The following is a 21658-nucleotide window of genomic DNA, read 5'->3' as shown; positions in this document are numbered from 1 at the left end:
TCTTAATTCCATGAAACAATTCCTTACTGGATGCAGAACTCTAATTCCATGTAACAATTTATTGGTACTTTGGGGGGAGGAAGGGTCAGGTGGGTATTATGTGTGTTCTTAAAAGAATGATAATGATTGAAAGGAGAATTGTAAGGGTGGTAATTACAATCTTGAAGCATTTCCACCATATCCTCTTGGGAATCTTCCTTGTTTTTTCAAATTCTTCAGCCTGAAATAAAAATAAATACAAACTTAGACTTCTTTTTCTGTCTATTTCTGAACTTAATGGCACACTCAAATACTTACGAAGGCTATTTGATAGTTTAGTTTGAACTAATTCCAAAAGCAGTCCTTAGGACCCAGTGGATTTGTAAAGTGAAGCACCACGGTTCACCACGGTTCTAGGTGCCTGTGCTGAGGTGGGACTTAACATTGGGACCTTGAGCAAATTTTCTCATTTTCCTTTTTCTTGTGGTTTTACTGAAAGGATTCCTTATAACCCATTTTAAAGTTCTACCACATTTTTGTTCTAGACACCTTGCTCTCAGTTATTTTTAAAGATTTATTTGTGTGTGACACTGAATTGCCTGGAGCTGAAGTTACAGGTGCTGGAACCACTGGAAGAGCTGCAAGCACTGTTACCTGCTGAGCCATCTCTCCAGCCCCCATGTTCTCAATTCTTTATTTCTAGTTAATCAGTAAGTAAATGTCATATGATGTTAGATAAGAGAAAGCATTATGGCATGCATTCTTGGGACAATGCATGGCATACAGTAGGCTAAATGTTTACTGGATTCATGACAATTTAAATGGAGAAAATAAGATCTGCTGTGCAGTGCCCCAGACCGTGAGGATTTACTGAGGAAGGGAACATGGCACATCTAAGATGACTGCCCTGTGAGAATTTTGTTACTTACTAGCAATTTTCATAATTGGAGATTGTTAGGATTTGAATCTGCAATGTCTTCTATATTTGTGTCTTGAACAGTTGTTCCTCAGCTAGTGAGCTATTTTGGAAGCCTGGAGGTGCCTTTGGAAGGTGGCACTAGCTATTGGAAGGTCATTAAAGGTAAGCCTTTTGAAGATTAGACTTGGTCTCGGCTGCTGATGGTTGAAAGCTGTCATGGGAGGTGCTGAGAATTAAACTCTGGGTCCTTCTGAAGAGCAGCCATGTTCTTAACTACCAAGCCATAGCCCTGGTCTCACATTGCTTTTTAGTTATTGTTTAAATTTTTTTCTTTTAGATTTATTTTATGCATGTGCATGCTTTGTTTGCACGTGTGCCCGGAGTCCTCAGTGGTCAGAAGAAGATGGCATATATCCAGAACTGGTTGGTTTGGAACTCACTCTGTAGACCAGGCTGGCCTCGAATTCAGAGATCTGCCTGCCTCTGCCTCCCAAGTGCTGGAATTACAAGGCGTGTGCCACCACACCCGGCTCAAATTTATTTTTATTTAAAGACCATTCAGTGGAGTCTATAGAAAGACAAGAAGAGACAAACCTTGTATAGGCAGCAAAGCAGAATTTTGTGAGAATGAGTCTGCTATCCAGGTGGTATGGTAAAGCATGGCAGCCTAATTTCATCTTTTGCCTGAACAAGATGTGCATGCCTGTAGTCTCTGCCCTTGGGAGGCCAAGGCAGAGTGAGTGCAAAATCAGACTGGCTCTGTAGTGAGTTCCTGTCTTTAAACAGCCACGGCGATGAAATTCTCCATTTTTCTGGACTTTTTCTATTTAACTTCAGAAAGAGGATGGTTTTTCTTGCAGTGGAGATGTAATGTGTACATGAAGTCGGGCATTGTAAGGTAAGACAGCAAGGTAAAAGGAAATCTCTGGGGAAAATGCTTTTGTGCCAGTGTTTTCTGGGTTAGGTGCCGCCTCGTTTGCCATAGGATAGCTCCATTGATATGGTGGATTAAGTATTCCTGTAATCTTTCCAAGTACTATCACCTAGAAATGCTAGATAAAACAATCAATTTAATTATATGGCTGGATTTGAAAGAAAGAAAGCATAAGAGGTGGAGCCTGGGAACAGTGAAAGCTCACGCCATGCTGCTCCCGGACTCAGGAGGAGAGCAGTTTCCAGCCCTTGTGTGAACAAGGGCCCGAGCACCCAGATTCCCTGGGCTTCCTTTCTCACCTCATCTTCAGGATTTTAGCAGTTTTAACACTAGGTTTTAACACCTTACAAATGTATCCAGAATCCAACTACTTCTCACCAACAATGCTGCACTCAATATTTACTTCAAGTGACTGACTTCAAGTAACCAAAAAAGTGGTCACTTTTAAAAAAGCATCTATTCCTGAAACTTGGGCTTTTCATCTGCTCTCATGCTCCATCTATTTGGACTATTTCCTTCAGGGTTTCTTTGGCTGTAGATGTCAAGAGCTAGCCTGACGTTTCCCATCCACAGTGCAGGTCCCATCACACACAGCTGCGGCTGTAGCTGCCAAGAGACCTCCAGTCCCAGACTCCATCTCAGGCTCCTCTCTCTGACACATGCTGCATATCTACAGAAAGACAGGAAAGTAGGTCTTACCAGTCAGAGATGAATAAAGCCATGCTCCCACTTTTGGGCTGAAGTGGCTAATAAGCAAAGATGTCTTCACCACTCACTGTTGAAGAAATTGCCCCATGAAAGTCAAAGATTCCCACGCTCAAGGCACTGACAGTCACAGCAGGTAGAGAGCCTGGACTGCCAAGGCTGCTCACAGAAAGCTCACCTTAGACTTTCATACAATGAAAAGCAAATCTCTGTGGAGTTAAAACACTGCAAGTTCGGAGGCATGTAGCTACATCAGCTACTAGTCCTCTAACACTGGAGTGGTATAAGATGAGACAGCATGGGCTGGACTGATGGCTCAGTGGTAAAGAGCACTCCTTGCAGAGGGCCCAAGTTTGGATCCCAGCACCCATATTAGGCAGCATACAACTGCCTGTGACTCCAGGGTTATCTGACCTCTCTTCTGGCCGCCTTGGGTGCTTGCACTCAGGTGCATAGACACCACACAACATAATTAAGAACAGGCCATTTAAAAAAATAGGAGCTGTAGTCATTACAAAACTCTAAAAGCACGTGGACATAATGTACAGATGACATGAAGACCCATGTAGGGCAAGTATTTCCTAAAATCATCTGTGACAGCTTTGAGCACCAAGTGCCTACTGAATCTGTCCCTGCAGAAGGAAAGGATGGAATACAGAACGGCAGTCGTGCTTTGTGGGTCCTGGTTGCAGTTAGCACCAACTGGTGGCAGGTTTGCAAGTAGAGATAGAAGGAACAGGGCCCATCCAGCCTGCCTCTTCTGGTCTGGGATTCCCACCTCCATTACTCTAGGCTGAGCGCCTTCCACCTAGACCTTGGGCCTTTCTGACTGTGTCATCAGCTACCTTCTGTGCTGGCATTTTCATTCTCTTTAAAGTAAGTCTCACTCATTGGGGATCCGTCTCTTTGGGGAGCATTGAAAGACTGGATATGATGTTGACTTTTGGGCGCAAACAATAGAAAAGAAGATTGAAGGCCAAGGAATTAAAAATGTACATTAAACGTCTACCCTGCCTCAAAAACAATGTGATTCCAAACAAAGAACTTGAACAATGATTTATGTAATCTTGACACACAGAATGGTAGCAAGCCTATAAAAAGGCACTTAACACTGTTGTCATTAAGGAAATTTGAAATAACACAAGGCATCATAGTCACTACAGTAGCAACACCAGTAGTAATAATAGGAAGCAAATGTTGAAGTGATACGGCAGGAGGCTGAGATGATTCAGTTACTGTAGAAAATGGTTGGGCAGTTCCTTAGGTAGTTAAACAATTACCACATGATCTAGCAATTTGACTCCCATGTATATGGAAAATTGATTTGGGAGCCACATCTAGTGGTGCACACCTTTAATCCCAGCACTCTGGGAACAGACAGGCAGGCAAGCAGATCTCTGTGAGTTTGTGGCCAGCCTGGCCTACACAGTGACAACTAGGGCTACATAGAGAGACCCTGCCTTAAAAAGACAATTTGAAAACTGTTTTCAATTTTGAAAAAAGTTTTATTAAAAAGAAAATGAACCTGTGGGGCCAGCTAGATGGTTCAGAAAGTGAAGGTGCTTGCCCCCAAGTCTCACAACATGAATTTGATCCCATACACCTTATGCGAGAAGGAAAGAACTGGCTTCCACGAGTTGTACTCTGACTTCTACACAGGTACAGCGGTGTTACGCATGCATACACAACACACAGTAAATGTATTAAAAAATGAGCCTGTACATAAACTTAGTAGTTACATTATTCACAATGCAGGATGTGATGTCATATGACTATAATCCTAGTGTAGCATGAATCTTAAAGAGTCTTGTTAATAAGATCAAACCTGGAGCCAGATATTGGGGTGAATGCTGGAAGATCAGAGAAGCAGAACAAGCCACAGCTACCTCACCTTGCCAGTTCCTCAGCTGATCCTGTTTCCTCAGACTGGAAGTCTCTGAGTCCTCATCCAGAATGAATCTCAGCTGAACTGCTGCTCGAAAGCCTGAAAGCTTAACTAGCCAAATGCTTCTAGTTTCTGGTCCTCACGCCTTATATACCTTTCTGCTTTCTACCATCACTCCTGGGATTAAAGGCTCGCTTTCTGGGCTGGAGACAGAGCTCAGAGGTTAAGAGCACTAGCTGCTCTTCCAGAGGTCCTGAGTTCAATTCCCAGCAACCACATGGTGGCCCACAACCATCTGTAATAAGATCTGCCCTCTTCTGATCTGCAGGTATACATGCAGGCAGAACACTATATACATACTAAATAAATAAATCTTAAAAAAAAAAAAAGGCTCGATTTCTGGGATTAAAGGCGTGAGTCACCATGCTTGGCTGTATCCTTGAACACATGGATTTCTGCCTCTGGAATGCTAGGATTAAAGGCGTGTGCTACCACTGCCTAACTTCTATGTTTAATATTGTGGCTGTTCTGTCTCTGACCCCAGATAAGTTTATTAGGGTGCACAATATTTTGGGGAACACAATACCACCATATCCTAGCAATTGGGAGGCTGAGTCAGAAAGATTGTTGAGCATGAGGCTAGCCTATGCTATATAGTAAGATAATGTCTTGAAAAACCAATAATTGCATATATAGTACAGTGGTACAGCACTTACCTAGCATGTGGCTTTGATTTGAAGTGGATTTGACTCCAGCACCACAAAACAAAACAACACATACAAAGCCCCAAATGTTTATCAGTTTCATTAATGGACAAGCAAATGGGGTATATGGAATGTTAAGGTATATATTTCCATAGGAGTAAAGAAGTTACTCATGCTTCAGCATCGATAAAATTCAAGTCTACAACACTCCAGTGACAGAAGACAAATAGGAACGTTTGTGTATGAGTCAGGGTCTATGGAATGTGCTTAACAGATAAGCCGCTAGAGACAGAATGCAGTCTCCTATGGTCTGGGGAGGGACTATTTGGTGAGGTTTCCTTTTAGGGGAGGTGAAAATGTTTTGGAACTAGACACAGGTGATGGGTATACAGCACTATAAATGTACTGTCATTTTCCTGTGTACTTCAAAATGCTGATTTTATACTAAGTGCATTTTGCCTCCACTTGAGAATATTCTGGAGGCTGGAGAGATGACTCAGTGCTGAAGAGCATTTGCTGCACAGTCAAGACTCCCACCCCCCTTGTCCAGCATGCCCCTGTAACTTCAGCTCTGAGGGCGTGGGAGTGGGGATAAGATTACTGGGGCTTGCTGGCTTCCAGCCCAGCAGAGAAAAAGTGAGCCTCAGGTTCGGGGAGAGACCCTGCCTCAAAGGACTAGGAGGAGAGTGACAGAGGAGGACAGGTGGTGGTCCCTTCTGGCTTCTCTGCACAGGGGCACAAACGTACACACACACAAATAATAAATTAATTAAAACATTATGGCCTGTGGTAGATATCTGATTAAGTATATAAGCCTCAAGTAGGGAGTATTCAAGCCATTTGCTTCCAGCTAGTTACAGTCATAAAAGAGTAGGAATGGAAAATAAACCTACCCATGGGAATAGCACAGACCAAATCATATGGAAATATACCACATGGCATTTTGTAAATAGTTTGTATCAATGGTTAGATGTAATCTTTGGAGACAATAACCACACAATTACAAAACATTGAGTCTTAGAAGGCATCCAATCAAACACCTTGAATCCAAATAGTATTTTATGCTATTATTAGATTAAAGAAGAAAAATCATTATCAATGTAGAAAAGGTATTTGATAACATTTAACATTTATAACATTTCTAGCAAATGAATAGGAGCACAGAGTAGCTATCATAAACTGGTAAATGGATTGGACCAAAATCTGAATATAAAATCAACAGCTGGTTGGGAAACATTTGAGTATTCATTCCACTAGAATGAAATGAGTATTTCAGATATCACCATTCCTGTCTAGGTCCTGATTAATATAGGAAGAAAGAATATAGAGACATACAATACAATGAGAATATATGCATATATGCTCCTGTTCTGAGTACACTATCTGCTTATTTGGATGTAAAAACAGTAATATTTAACTTGCTATAATATTAATCACATTATCAAATACATTATTTTTTATGAGTAAAAGTTTTTATTTTCTTAAAATTTATTTAATATTTATTTCATTTTTATCATGTTTTAACTTTTGTTTCAATGTAATATATGTGACATTCTAAGATAATATATATAATTTATGCATATATTTAAATGTATTCTCAGGAATATTTTGTTCATTCATTTACTTATTTAATTATTTTTGGTTTTTTGAGACAAGGTCTATCTACAGAGCTTTGTCTGTCCTTGAATTCACAGAGATCTGCCTACCTCTACCTCCTGAAGGCTGAGATGACAGGCATGCACCACCATGCCCAGCTTTCAGGAACATTTTATAGAGTTAACATGATGAAGACAATCTATAGACCACTATCCCAGAAAAATTTTGTCAGAAGGTCTAAGGGATATATTTATAATATATACATATTAACATAGTACTGCTCACAATACAGAGAACTCAGAATGGGGAAGGGCAAAAGATCAGGGTGACAGGAAAATGGAAGGAAGTTAATAAAAAGAATCCCAGCACTCGGGAGGCAGAGCCAGGTGGATCTCTGTGAGTTCGAGCCCAGCCTGGTCTACAGAGTGAGATCCAGGGCAGGCTCCAAAACTACACAGAGAAACCCTGTCTCGAAAAACAAAAAACAAACAAACAAAGATAGAATCAATGTTAATGTTGATCAAGATGACAAAGGACAAGAAGATCATGCTTAGAAAAAGTAATGGCATTTCTTAATAGGGTAAATGGATCTGCTTCAGAAAGAGGATCGAACCACAAGACCAGGTTGGGGAGGAACAGGTACATTAGATTTCATTAGTATAAAATAAAAAATGCTGGGGCCTATGAGATGGCTCACAGGTGAGGGCCTTGCTGCCAAGCCTGAGGACAGAGTTCAGAACTGTGGGAACACAAAACTGACGCGTGGTTCCCCGGGGCCAGGGTCGGAAAAGTGAATGTCGGAGTGCATGAGAAGACCTGGGAGGAAGGCACTTTCACATCTTGATTGCGGTTACAAACTAGTTCTTCAAAGGAACTTCACGTGGAACACTGCTACATGTAAATGCTGTCACGAGGAAGGGTCAAGCCACATGGCCTCTGTTGTGACTTCTCAAGCTGCCATTTTAGTTTGAATGCAGCCAGAAACCAAAATCACTCAGAGGCTAGGCTGTCTCTGTGGCCAAACAGGAGATCCCAGCATGCTTAGCTGAGAAGGTGCTTGGTGGCAAGTCCCTGGAGTCTACAGGGTAGAAGGAGAGAACTGACTCAGGAAAGTTGTCACCTGATCACTACACACATCTCTGTACTTCGAGTACCCACCCACACCCCCAACCAATAAATAAAAGTTAAAAAAGTTCTAATTGAAAAAAATGAGATGAAGGGAAAAACTGAGTTTATCAGCAGAGCTCAGTGTGTGTGTGTGTGTGTGTGTGTGTGTGTGTGTGTGTGTGTGTGTGAACTTTGCTTTTTCATGGTGGCCATGTTCCAGAAAAGATGAGTAAAGATTAGTTGAAGATGCTGGAAGGGAATTGTTCAGATTAGTTTCTAAACTATTACAAAATTTGGGAGACATGCAAAAGTTGACAGAATGGCGTGATGAGGCCCTATCCACTCAGCCCCAGAGATGGTAGTTATCAGTGTAGGGTAAGTCTGCCTCACTTGCAACTCTTTCTACAGTTAGCCTGAAGCCAATGCTCAGATATTATGTCTTTTTCTTTTTCTTTTTTTTTTTTTTTTGGGACAAGTTTTCTCTATGTTGTTTTGGTGCCTGTCCTGGATCTCGCTCTGTAGACCAGGCTGGGCTCGAACTCACAGAGATCCGCCTGCCTCTGCCTCCCAAGTGCTGGGATTAAAGGCCTGTGCCACCACCGTCCTGCGATATTATGTAATTTTAGCCACAACATTTTAGTATGAATCTTTCTAAATGATTTTTAAAACCATAAATACATGATTATCACACCCAAAAGTTAGTAATAATCCCTGAATGTCATTTACTATCCAATTATTCTTTTTCAAAGGTTACTTAGTGTATGTGCATGTACATGCATGTGTGCACCTGCATGGCACAGGCCAGTGTGGGGGTCAGGACAGTTTAGTTCACTCTTTTCCTCCACTCTTTTTGTTGTGGAGACAGAACTCAAGTGGTCAGGCTTGCCAGCAAGTGCCTTTACCTGTGAGCCGGCTTGCAGCTCTGAAGTTATTCTTCTATTGCACTCCATTTTCTTTCTTTTTGGTTACAAAGTATTGTCTCCCACTAGCCCTGTGTATCTTTGCTTTGAGCAGGCTGTCTCCAGGGTAGTGACATTGTGGTTTTGCACACTGGAGGTCAACATACATGCAAATTACCTACCGTTGCCTGGGGGTCCTCTGCTCCTTCAGTGATGATGCTCACTGTTTCTATTTCTCTTTCTAACACTCTATCGATGTTTCTCAGCATAATGTTTTTTACATCAGTCACTTGACTTTCCACTCTAGACACTGTGTTGTTGTCTCTTTGATTTTTATTGTATTCCATCTACACAGAAGTGAAATAGAACAAAAACATAATTTGTATTAGTGAAACACATTATTGTCAAGGGCACATCTCATTTTTTAAGGAATCAACTACACCACAAACCGTCCTGTTCTAATCTCGCAAAACAGAAAAACAAACACAGGAAGAAGGGAGAGAGATGAATGCATCCAACAGGGAATGGGTGACTTCTTAAATACAGCTGCTTCCTGCCTCCTGCCTTGCTGCTGCTGCAGGGCACAGCCTTGGTTACTACCAACATCCTCCACGGAGTGGAACCTGTTACAGCTGACAGCCAGAGTCCAGTTTGGAGGTAGAGAGTGTCGGGCAGTTTTAAGCACAGGGACCTCACTCCTTGTCCATGGACAGATGCTGGAATGTCTTCTGATCTGGCTGGAGGACAGAAATGCCCTAAGGGCTGTGGACTTGAGCTCCTCATCTGGCTTCTTGTTCTCTCTCTCTCCTTATGCCCAGCTGCCTGGAAGGTGCAAATGAAGGAATGATCGAAACTCCACTTCAGTTACCTGGGATGGAGAGGTACACGGACACCTTGTGGGGGGGTCAGCTAGGCTGACCAGATCACCCCACACACCTCAATCAAAACAAACAAACAAATAAATAAACGAATGGCTTATTAATCTATAGCCAACCACTGTGGCAGTCCATGTTTTGGGCCCAACCCCTGCTGCCCAGGAACACTGCTTACTTCCTTTCTCTTGACCTGACCTTTTCCTTCTCTCACTATCGACTTCTAACAAACTCCTTTCTAAAACTTACCTTCCCTTTAAATTCATTTTTCAAGTTTGGGAGACAAGGGACCAAAAAGATACCGGCCTGGAGTGGCTCTGGCGGCTGTTGGTCACCTCAGACCCTGGTATCGCACGTTCGGTTCTCCTGAGGCAAGAAAGCCTCTGGTGCTCTTAGTGACACCCACTTTCATCCATGTCAGGCAGTTCATCCTCAGTGGTGTCCCCCTCATGGGTTTGGACAAACATAACCATTATTTAAAACAGTAATTATTTCATTTTATGTGTATGGGTGTTTTGTCTGCATTTATGTGTGTGTATTCTGTGTGTGTGTGTGTGTGTGTGTGTGTGTGTGTGTGTGTGTGTGTTTTCCTGGTACTCTTGGAGACCAGAAGAGGGCACTGGAACCCTGAACTAGAGTTATGGACAGGGGTGAGCTGCCATGTGGGTGCTGGGAACTGAACCTGAGTCCTCTCCCAGAGCATCAAGTGCTCCTAACTGTTGAGCCATCTCTCCAGTCCCAATATGTCTATTATTAAAGGTCATACAGATTAGTTTTCTGGCCAGGAAAACCCTCTGACCTCCTATTGTTTTTACTGTTTAGTCCCCACAGCCCTGGAAACCACAGATACTCATGTGCAGTGTGATGACTTCTGGAGCATCACATAATCTGAACAGTAGAGAATGCAGCCTTTTCTTTTTTCTTTTTTTGGTTTTTTGAGACAGGGTTTCTCTGTGTAGCTTTGCACCTTTCCTGGATCTCACTTTGTAGACCAGGCTGGCCTCGAACTCACAAAAATCCACCTGCCTCTGCTGGGATTAAAGGCAAGTGCCACCACCGCCCGGCTTGCCTTTTCATTGGCTTCTTTCACTTATTAATATGTATTTTAAGTTCTTCCATGTCATTTCTTTTCTCTTATTTCCATCAAAAATAACTTATGCGTTTTTTTACCTGATGATTTCAAATAACTATGGCAACATGAACTATTCTGAAACAAGACTTCAGAAAATCATTACTGACTTTGCACAGAAGAGAGTTTTGAGCAGACAAGTCTGTAACTGTCACTTCATAGTGTCCCTCTTGTCCCTAATCTTCATGTAACCTAAAGGCCCCTGCTTCTTTGGCCTAAACAGGGGGCATCCTGACACCTACATTAACCACTGAACCCCACACCCTCCTTTGTCTGGATGCCAAGTTGCCCATCGTCACTGCCATTTCATAGCTCAGAGCCCCGCTTGCTTCCTCACCTCCGGGGTGTTGGCTGTCTCTCCCTTTGCCCTCTGCAGACAGGTCCCCAGGCGGAGTGACTGCTGTCCCCACGGAGATGTCACTGCTGCCAGCATTACCTGACCTGGTGATGAGGCTGACTCACCACATTTATAAACTCAGGAATAGCTTGTTTTCCTTCTGCCTTTGTTTTGAATTTTATTTTTTAGTCACTGTTTTGGGTTAGCATACAAAGTTGGGCTTCATCATAACATCTTCACACATGTGGCATTATACTCTCGTCTCCCCTTCCCCGCCTCCGCTGGTTCTCTTTCTCCTCCTGCCCTCCATGAGTCCCCCCTTCCTGACTTGCTTTCCTATTATTTAATTATCCTTTCCATTAAGATAGTTTCCTTTCTTTGCAGCCCTTTCTAGTGTCATGACCTACAAACACATGTATGTAAATTGGTCATTTATTTGAAATCATTTTTCAAGTTTTAAACTTTTTTTTTCCGTATGAGAGCAAGCATCATGGCACACACGTGGAGGTCAAAGGAGACTTGTAGGAGTAGGTTTTCTCCTTCCACTGTGTAAGTTCTGGGGCTTGAACGGCGGTTATCAGACTTGCGGGCACGTGCCTTTATCTGCCGAGGCCTCTCACTGAGATCTGATTTTTCAACGTAAGCACCCAGAGCTATAAACGTTCTTCTTCGAATTGCCCTTAGAGTTTGGTTCACTGGTCAAGTACTTGCCTAGCATGCATAAGACCCAAAACTAATAAATAAACAAAATTTAAAAATATTAAAAAATTGTCTTAGCTATATCCCAAAGATTCTGGTAATTATACTTTCATTTTGATTTTTTTTCTAAGAACTTGAAGATTTCCTTTATGATTTCTTCACTGATTATTCACCGAGTATATTGTTCAATATCCATGTCTTTGTGTTGTTTCTGTAGTTGTTTTGTTACTATAGTTTTTTTTTTTTATTTTTTTTTTTTGTCTCAGTGTGATCTGGAAAGATGTGAGAGATTACTTCCTTTGTATTTGTTAAGAGTTGACGTGTGGTCTAGAAAATGGTGTGTTTTAGAGAAGGTTCCATGTGTTGAATGTGTGCTCTGTTTGTCGGATGGAAATGTTCTATACATTTCTATTAAGTCTATTTGACCTATGGTGCAATTACATCTGAGGTTTGTCAATTTTTAGTTTAGATGACATATTTAGAGACAAAAGTGGGTAACAAAGTCACTTTTATTATATTATGTCCATTAGTATTTACTTTATAAAATTGGGACTCCTAACATTTGGTGCATATATAATTCTTCTATCTTCTGATGATGAATTGGTCTCTTTATTAATATGCAGTGGTCTTATCTCTTCTGGCTAATTTTGGTCTGAAGTCTGCTTTATCAGACTAGCTATGCCAGCTTGTTTCCAATTTCCATTTGCTTGACAGATTGCTTCCCACCCATTGCCTCTGTCTATGAGTGTCTTTACCAGTGCACTGTATTTCCTGGAGAGCACAGGGAGTTGGACCTAGTTTTTAAATCTCGTCAGGCAGTCTAAGCAGAGGCAATTTACATGTAAGGCTGTTACTGAGAGATGGTTACTAATTCCTGTGGTAACTTTATTAGTTGCTCCTCCTCCTCCTCTTCCTCCTTCTCTTCCTCTTCTTCCTCTTCTTTGTCCTCCTTTCCTTCTTCCTCCTCCTTCTCCTTTTCTTCTTCTACTCTGTAATTATTTCAGGTGTGCGGTTTGGTGGCATTGGTACATTTTACTGTTAGGTGATGGGCATCATCATTCACCTGTAGGTTTCTCGTTTTTCCTGAATTGGAACATTCGGACATACATATCAACGTCAACTGCCCACTCCCTCTCCTCTCCACCTTTGCAGTCATACTTCACTTCCTAGCTCAAGCAATTTAATTATTCTTGTTATCTCATGTAAATGGAATTTTAGAATATTTGCCCTTTAATGACATCTTATCTCACAAATAAGGAGTTTTAAAATTTTAATAGTATTTTTTTTTTTTTTTTTGTTGCTGTTGTTTTTCGAGACAGGGTCTCTCTGTGTAGCTTTGGTGCCTTTCTTGGAACTCACTCTGTAACCCAGGCTGGCCTTGAACTCACAGAGATCCGCCTGGCAATTAAAATATTCACATGGTTAAAAAGTCAAGTTTTTGGGGGCTAGAGAGATGGCTCAGAGGTTAAGAGCACTGACTGCTCTTCCAGAGGTCCTGAGCTCAATTTCCAGCACCCACATGGTGGCTCACAACCATCTGTAATGAGATCTGGTGCCCTCTTCTGTGTACATAATAAATAAATAAATACATCTTTTAAAAAAGTCAAGTTTTTGACACAGGTTTTATTTTATTTTTAAAAAAGATTTATTTATTTTATATATCAGTGCTCTATCTACATGATAACGTTATGTCAGGAGAGGGCATCAGATCCCATTAGAGATGGTTGTGAGCCACCATGTGGGTGCTGGGAATAGAATTCAGGACCTCTGGAAGAGCAGCCAGTGCTCTTAACTGCTGAGCCATCTCTGCAGCCCTGACACAGGTTTTATACAGAGAGGCCTAGTTTCCCTCTCTGACAGCTCAACCCTTCTTTCCCAAGTTCCATCCAGGCAACCATTTAAGCCTTTCTGGTTTATCCTTTTACTTTTAAACTAAAATAAGCAAATACATATGTTTGTATTTATTCCCTCTTTCTGAAATGGCTGTGTCTAAGAATGGTGAATGACCGGTAGCATGAGCTGTGTTTTCTGCTGCTCTGCAGACACCCCCAGTGTGAACCTTTGCACCCTACAACACTTCTCACCCTTCCCTCCCACTCTTACAACCAACTGGTCAGCAGCATCGATGAGCTTAGGATACAAGTTGAGGTACATACCATGTGCTGTGCTAGTATTCGTTGAAAATCTGTAGCAAGTGCATTTGAAGGGAAAAAATGTTCTTGTGGCATCAAAGGATTTCTTGTAAAAATATCACTAACCTGGGGAAATTAATGGAAATATGTAACCTGTATGGCTAATTCCAAGTGGAGAACAACAGAGTAAATGTTCATTCGAAGCAAAACATGGCAGAAACTTGAAACGTTGGGAGTTTTTTGGTGGCAGGGCATCTTTCCTCCTTTAAGACATGGCAGTTATGAACACTGTGTGTGGCACAGGCTTCTCTAGAGTTCTAGTACAAACCAGAGAGCCACAGAGTCTGACTGCAGGTGTCCCCTTCTTCCACTGGGTACCCAAGGACATGGAAGGGGAGACCTGGGACATTTTCCAAATTGTGCTATCATTTTTATCTCCTGCCCTTGACTTCAAAATCAACTCAGAAATCACAAAACAATGCTAAGCGCCATGGCTTTCTATCAAATGTTAGTCATAAGAAGTTTCAACACCTCTGTACTTAATAATACACCTCTCAGAAATATTGGTAAACATGACCTGGTTAGCAGTTTTGCGTCACTTGGTTTTCAGAAGGGTGGTAAAGTTGGGATGCTTTGTTGTAAAGGGCAGAGAGAAGAGAATTAGGGTACCTTCAGTAAAATGACTGAAATGCTTTCCTCTCTGACCACTGTCAGTGCAGAGAGAACTACCCTCCAGCTTTCTACAGTAACAGTGGGGGCCGTGTAAAGTACTCTGTGCTGAAGAGATGAAATCTGTGCATGATTCGTAAATGGGATGATGGGACAAGAACTACTAGTGGCTGTGGTAGAACTAACGGAGTCAACCTTTTTATTAAAATACTTACCTTGTTTATATACTTGGCAATATATAAATTTGAAGATTAGGAACATTTACGTTCAAAAATGAGGAAGAGGGATTAGAGAGATGGTTCAGCGTTTACGAGCACTTGCTGCTGTTGCAGAGGACCGTCTAGTTATAGCACCCACATGGTGGCTCACAACCATCTGTCATTACAGTTCCAGCGGATCTGTACCTCTTCTGACCTCCATGGGGATGGCACACATGTGGTGCACTTAGTACAAGCAGGCAAAAGACTGACACACATAAAATGAACATCAAAAATAAAAATAAGAAGCTCCCATAGAAACCCCCAGGACAGTGATTAACATGTCTTTAGACCGCCTTTTCTGAAGTCTCCTATTGGCTGAGCTCAGACATGGAGTGACAGGTGGGATCTACTGCAGTTAGCCCCTCCGAAATGCGTGACGTCTCACTCTGCCATAGTGTATATTTGCTGGCCATTCTGTTCACATTTTCCCTAGAGATAATATATCTTTATTTAAAACACTGTTTCTCGTGTGTAATGTGCCGGGGGATCTAACAGTGGCTGGGGAGGGTAGGAACTGAATATGATTGAAATACACTGCAGGCATGTATGAAATCCTCAAAGAATAAAAAACCTCCAAATTAATATTTATTTCCATTTAGCTCCTATAATTGATTTATATACTATAACAGGATATTCTAGTATCTCTAGAATATTGTTCTAAATTTTTTTGGTCACTGACATCCCTATGGATATTTATGAATTATATGTGTTATTGTAGTTTAATTTCTTTCTTAAGTTTAAAAAGAAAATGAATATAAAAGGAGAGGTTCTTGGGTTTTTTTTTTTTTTTTTTTTTTTTCGAGACAAGGTTTCTCTGTGTAGCTTTGCGCCTTTCCTGAAACTCACGCTGTAGCCCAGGCTGGCCTCGAACTCACAGAGATCTGCCTGCCTCTGCCTCCCGAGTGCTGGGATTAAAGGTGTGCGCCACCACTGCCCGGCAAAAGGAGAGGTTCTAATAGATCTCAGTGGAGGGTCTTTGTAGACTCTATTTTCGAGGTGGGGGCTTTAAGGAGCCAAGAGACAGACAAAGAATGGGGTAAGTCTCTGAGGTCAGTAAGGGCTCTGCAAACAGGCAGGAGATGAGCAACCCGTTTTTGGTTAGTGACCAAAAAAACCTACTAATGACCCGTAGGACAGAGACCTCCTAACTTCAGCAGCTTAAATGTCAGCACAGCAGTAGAGACAGTTACTTACTTTTTTAAGAAATGCAGATGGTGCCATAGAATCCAAGCCATTGTCTGTAGCACATAAATAAGTGATTCCATCAATAAAGAGAGTATGGTAGACGTAGCTTTGAAAAGAATGCATCTGTTTATAATACTGAAGAAATTGAGTACAACACATTGAGTTACTTGTTTTTCATTTACAAGCAGTCTCTGTGGTATAAAAAATATATACATAATTTTATGTCATTTTTTATTTTTGAGATAGGACTCCACTATGCAGCCCAGGCTGGCCTTCCACTTCACTATGTAGCCCAGGCTGGCCTCCCACTTCACTATGTAGCCCAGGCTGGCCTTCCACTTGCTGTGAAGCCTATGTTGGCCTTAAACTTTTGACAGGACTGCTTCCCAAGCGCTTAGGTTACAGGCATGTACTATTACACCTGAAAAGATAGGTAACTTTTTGGTTTCTCAAGGCAGGGCATTGCTGGTCAATGTGGTTCAGGCTGGCCTTGAACTCACAGCAGTCCTCTTGCCTTGGCATCTCAGGTACTGTGATTACAGATGTGCTGCACAGCACATACAGCTAGGAGAGCTTTTGTGTATTTGAAAAAGTATGTTAAATCAAAAGTGTATACAATTTAAATATATATTTAAAATTGCATCAATGCAAAGAGATTATATTAAAGAGGAAATGTGATGGTCTGATTATTACATTATTAAATAATCTGACCAAGTAGAATACTGTGTGCACAAACTTTTCCTCTCCATACATTTTAAGGTAGACATAGTTAATTGTACACTTCTTGGCTTTCCATTCTGATGGGTTAGAATTTGAAGGTGTGAACTATCAATGCCAAGTGTCTAGAGGGCAGGACAAGCTGGGGAGAGGAGCATCAAACTTGTCACAGTTTGCTAAAGTATGCTTTATCCAGACAATGCCAACTTCTTGGCAGGTTCTTGGGGAGTGCCTCCATCATTCACTGCTTGGTGCCTAGACTCCAGTCTTTTGGAATAAAGCATCTCCAGATGGTTAATGGGCAGCAGATATGGCCAAATATTAAAATGGATGTCCGTGAGATGAGAAATTCAAGAAACAGATCATATGAATAAATGTGCCACCCAGGTTAGCCCTAGCTCTCCATGCTCCTGCCCTTGTCTTCCAGTGCTGGGATTTCAGGCCTCAGCGACCATACCTGGGTTGTGTTTAATGGTCCTGGAAGAAGCTGATGAAAAGGAACGGCTGCTTCCACTATCCACTGCAGCAAGTGTGTGCTTTAGCTATTGGATCGGGACACCCGACGTGAGAAGGAGAGCTATTTTCAATTCATGCTTAGAAGGTTAGGAGGAACATCTGGAGGCTATTTTTAACATTCACAATGCAAACACTTGGTATCTAGGATATATGTGAACTGACAGAGCACGTTAAAGTCTCCCACTCACACATGCTACAGGGAGAGAAGTATGAATGCCTGGACTCGTTACATAACACATTCCTAAAGGAGCATTCCTGGTGGGAAAGGAAGGAAAAACAAAGGGAAGTCTCAAACCCAAACCTTGTTCAAGGAGCTTATCTGTCTAGAGGCAGGAGGAGAGCAGTGTGTAGAAAACAGGACTGAGATTAGACTCTGGAAGGAAACTTGTTTTGTGGGTTTCACTTTGGAAGCACCCCTTGTTTTGTGTAAGTACAGATGTTATTCAGTGAAGGCTTTTAAAGGTACAGTCATTAGAAAGAAAACAAAATGAGAAAAATGACTTGGTTTTGCACAGCCCAGACAAAGATGACAGTGGCTTGTTACTATTAGGAAGGGAAAAGCACAAGATTTGCTGATAGATGGATTTGGATACAGAAGAGAAAAAAATCAAAGATATGGAAGGTTTTAGGCACTGGGAATTGAGTGTGGATGGCTGCTAACATCTCAAGTGGAAATGTAATAAGATATGAAACACCATCAAACACCAACAGTCTTGCTGAGGATTGAGCCTCTGGACCCAGCTGCTTGGAGCATGGTGATCTGTGTGTGAGTAGTCAGCAAGCCCAGACTATGGGAAATTATAAATTCTTTAGCATTAATCTGTAAGGAAAGGGATGGAAGGAGCTTAAAAGAAATGAAACTGGGAAAAGGCAGGACTGGCCTGTCACTGAGGATGCATTTTGGGGGTACAGAGGCAATGAAGAAACTGTGACCCCGAGGAAGCAGAAATGATGGCTGATATTCAGAAAGGGAGGAAGTAGTGAATGGGACCAAACACACGATGGGGAGATTTTGAGTGGCTGGCAGGGTACTGCTTTTTAGGCACAGTTATTTCAAAATCTAAATGTTTTTTTTTCTTATTTTTATTTTGTTCAAGGCTAGCCTGGGCTACCCTGTCTCAAACACCAACAGCAACAAGCAACCTAAAATAACAAATGCTCTCGATTCACCCACCTGTTTCTGAACTAGGATTTCAAGACTGGTTTAGAATATATGTAATATCCAAGTAAAATTTAACAACAGTGGCCATTCTTCTTGATATGACTAAATATATTTTAAAGTAGTTTCTTTATTTTCTGATGAATAACAGGGCCCTCTTTCAGCCCCACTGTCCAGTTAGGACACTTCAGACAGTGATGTCACTACACCCCCTCTGCATTGCAGATCCTCCCTTCTCCCTGCACAGGTACCGTGACCCTAAATTTGGTAGCTATCATTCCCATTCATCGTGCTATCCTTTCCTCCCTCTGGTGAGGCCAGGCACTGGTGTGCACAGTGACTGTTCTTCTCCTCATGTCGTCATTGGAATTGTTAGCTGGAACCTCAGTGAAGAGGAGACCCACGACAGCGCGTCCCTTACCTTCCTATTTGAATTATGGTCGCTGGCTCGGCTTTCAGGAGCACTTGCCTGAGCACCTTTGCCGCTGCTTCCTAGGGAAAAAGTCAGCGTTTATTTTGCAGAAGATTGTCGTGTCTCTTCAGTATTTTCCTCCTAAAATTACCAATGTTCTGATTGGTTTATTAAGAAAAACCCCTTTCCTAAGAGAACTAACTGGTATGACTCATGAGTGATCAGAGGCAAGATGCCATAAAATATTTGTATGAAGCTGGGCAGTGGTGGCACACGCCTTTAATCCCAGCACTCGGGAGGCACAGCCAGGTAGATATCTGTGAGTTTGAGGCTAGCCTGGTCTACAGAGCGAGATCCAGGACAGGAACCAAAACTACACAGAGAAACCCTGTCTTGAAAAACCAAAAAAAATTGGAAATTGGCATGAGTTAAAGGAAACTACGTCACATATACATATGTAAGTACATGAATATAGGCCGCACTAGATAGCCTTATCTTTACAAGGAGATTTTGTGTTTGGCTTTAAGCCTGGGAAGCAGAGCCAATCAAGTAGCTTGTCCCCCCCCCCGCCCCCCAAGAGCTGAGGACTGAACCCAGGGCCTAGGCAAGTGCTCTAACACTGAGCTAAATCCCTAACCCCTCAAGTATCTTTCCAATGTCAGTCAGCTGAGAAAAACTGTATGTAAAATATTTTGGGGCTGAAAAGATGGTTCAGTTGTCATGCGCACTCGTGTAAACATGAGGACCCCAGTTCAGATCCCGGCATTCGTGTTCGAAGCCAGGAATGATCCCAGGTGTGCCCATATAGGTGCAGGAGGTGGAAAGAGGGAGAAAGGGGGACCCCTATGGCTTGCTGGCTGCCAACCTGGCTGAAAAAAATTCGAACTCCAAGTTTAGGGAGAGACCCTGCCTCAAAAAGAATAAGGTGTAGTGATAGGACACCTGATGCCTTCCTCTGACCTCTGAACACATACATGTGAGCATACACCTCTCATACATACAGTTGCACACACACACACACACACACACACACAAGTTGTATGTGTATGTGAATACCACAGCAGGTGTGTCAGAGACACACACGAGCTTCTGGGCATTCTCCTGCCTCTGTCTCCCATCTCTACACAGGATCACTGTGATTACAGATGTTCTCAAGCTGTGTGTATGGTTTTACTTGAGTTCTGGGGATTTGAACTTGGGTTTTTGCACTTACATAGCAAGTGCAAAGCCATCTCCTTGGTCCCAAACTATAAATAAATTGTTAATGGATTAAGAACATTCATCTCTTATTCTCTGAGTACATTTAGCAAACTCTTATTCATGACTGTTCCATCAATATTTAAAAATCATTTATTATCTGTATGCGTCTGTGGGGTGCATCCTGTGACTCTGAGTAGCTCTCGGGCGGAGTTCAGAGGCAACTTCTGGGAGTCGGTTCTCTCCCTCTACCTTTAGGTGGGTTCCAGGGCTCTCACTCAGGTCCCTGGGCTTGAGAGCAAGTGCCGTCGCCCACCAAGCCCGCTCACCAATCCACTATCTCTCTTTACTAAGTAACATTTGCCAAGAACGCTTGTGCCTGCCTACTCCTTGTAAGGGTGAGTCCTTGGGGAGAAATTTAAGGTACTATAATTATGCAGAACACCTCGTAGTCCATTAGTGGAATCCCATTGTTTTAATTTAGAAGCATAAAAGGAATCTGAGAGTTACCTAAAAAAGTCCCAGATAGTCACACTCCTAATTAACATTCATTTTTCACAAACTAACACTTCAAATAGAAACTTTTATGAGCACGTAAAGCCTATTAATGGTAGAAAGTAATTGCTACAGCCTGCCACGTCAAGGAGGCATTCTCTGGGACAGAATTTCGTAAGACACTTGAAAAATTATTTTCTGTTGCTTTCCTATAAGTAATGAAACACACTTCTGTAGCTTTCCCCAAGTGCCTCTTTTGCATAATATAAACTGTGATATCACAGCAAGACTGAAAACAAATGACAACATGGGACCTCGTATGTGACAACATGGGCTCTCGTGTTTGGAAATTCCTATGCTGCAGAGCCACTGACCTGCCTGGGTCTGGGTCCTTTGGGGAAGAATGAAGATTGTGAGCACGTGACTCCCAGAGTCCAGTCTAACCCAGAACCTGTAACAGTGGCTGGCTCCTGTGATGTGTGTGTGTGTGGGGTGTGTGTGTGTGTGTGTGAGAGAGAGAGAGAGAGAGGGAGGGAGGGAGGGAGGGAGGGAGGGAGGTTGGGAGGGAGAATATCTTAGGCACCGAGGGAAGCCATGATACATTTCTTTCCTTCTCATCCTAACCGTCTCTTAAAGCCCCATGCTGTATTTTCCCTTCTCTGGTTAGCTTTTTGCACAGCGGGCATCCTGCACCTGTAATTTACTCCTGGATTGCAGACTGCTCCCTCTCCTGTGTTCTTACCTCCAATGTGCTTCCAAAGGGAGGCCATTTGACCTCTGCTGACCTCTGACTGCTCTCTCCTCTTAAAAGTGTGTGTTGAGAACTCACTGTGTGTTAGGCTTTGTGTTCGACCGGGGAGACAGAGATGACGCATTCCCTGTCCTGAAATCTGACAGCAGAGACAGCAAGGGAAAGAAGACTCCAGTTCAGCTTAGTCAAGGTGTTTGGTAGAGAGATGCCAGTTAGTGTAGGCATAGAGTCAAGGAAAAATCGAGAAAACTTTCAAAGTACAGATGAGAGTGTACTGCCTCAAAGTGGAGAAAAGTGGTCTCCAGGTAGAGGGGTAAGAAATAGAGACAACCTTGGGGGTCGTGGTGAGAAAGCAGTGTGAAGTTCAGGACAGCAGGGGACAGGGCAATTGTATGACGGA

At 42.3% G+C, this 21658-nt stretch overlaps 1 protein-coding gene across 2 annotated transcripts in view; it reads right to left on the bottom strand.

Moving 5' to 3' along the window:
* Window positions 1-39: 39 nt before the first annotated feature.
* LOC131920377 (uncharacterized) overlaps window positions 40-21658 on the bottom strand; it is a 24356-nt gene continuing 2737 nt past the window's right edge. The window contains exons 2-6 of one of the 2 annotated variants that reach the window (XM_059274716.1): window positions 18825-18895; window positions 16021-16117; window positions 13922-14023; window positions 8911-9075; window positions 40-220 (exon numbers count right to left, since the gene is read on the bottom strand). In XM_059274716.1, coding sequence (XP_059130699.1) covers window positions 86-220; window positions 8911-9075; window positions 13922-14023; window positions 16021-16117; window positions 18825-18895 — 570 coding nt within the window. In that variant the 3' untranslated portion in view covers window positions 40-85. Of the gene's footprint in view, window positions 221-8910; window positions 9076-13921; window positions 14024-16020; window positions 16203-18824; window positions 18896-21658 lie in introns of both variants that reach the window. The other variant, XM_059274717.1, reaches the window with a different exon arrangement.

This window comes from Peromyscus eremicus, chromosome 10, assembly GCF_949786415.1.
Source record: "Peromyscus eremicus chromosome 10, PerEre_H2_v1, whole genome shotgun sequence".
In the NCBI taxonomy this organism is placed as follows: Eukaryota; Metazoa; Chordata; class Mammalia; order Rodentia; family Cricetidae; genus Peromyscus; species Peromyscus eremicus.
This window is presented reverse-complemented; position numbering and strand designations above follow the sequence as displayed.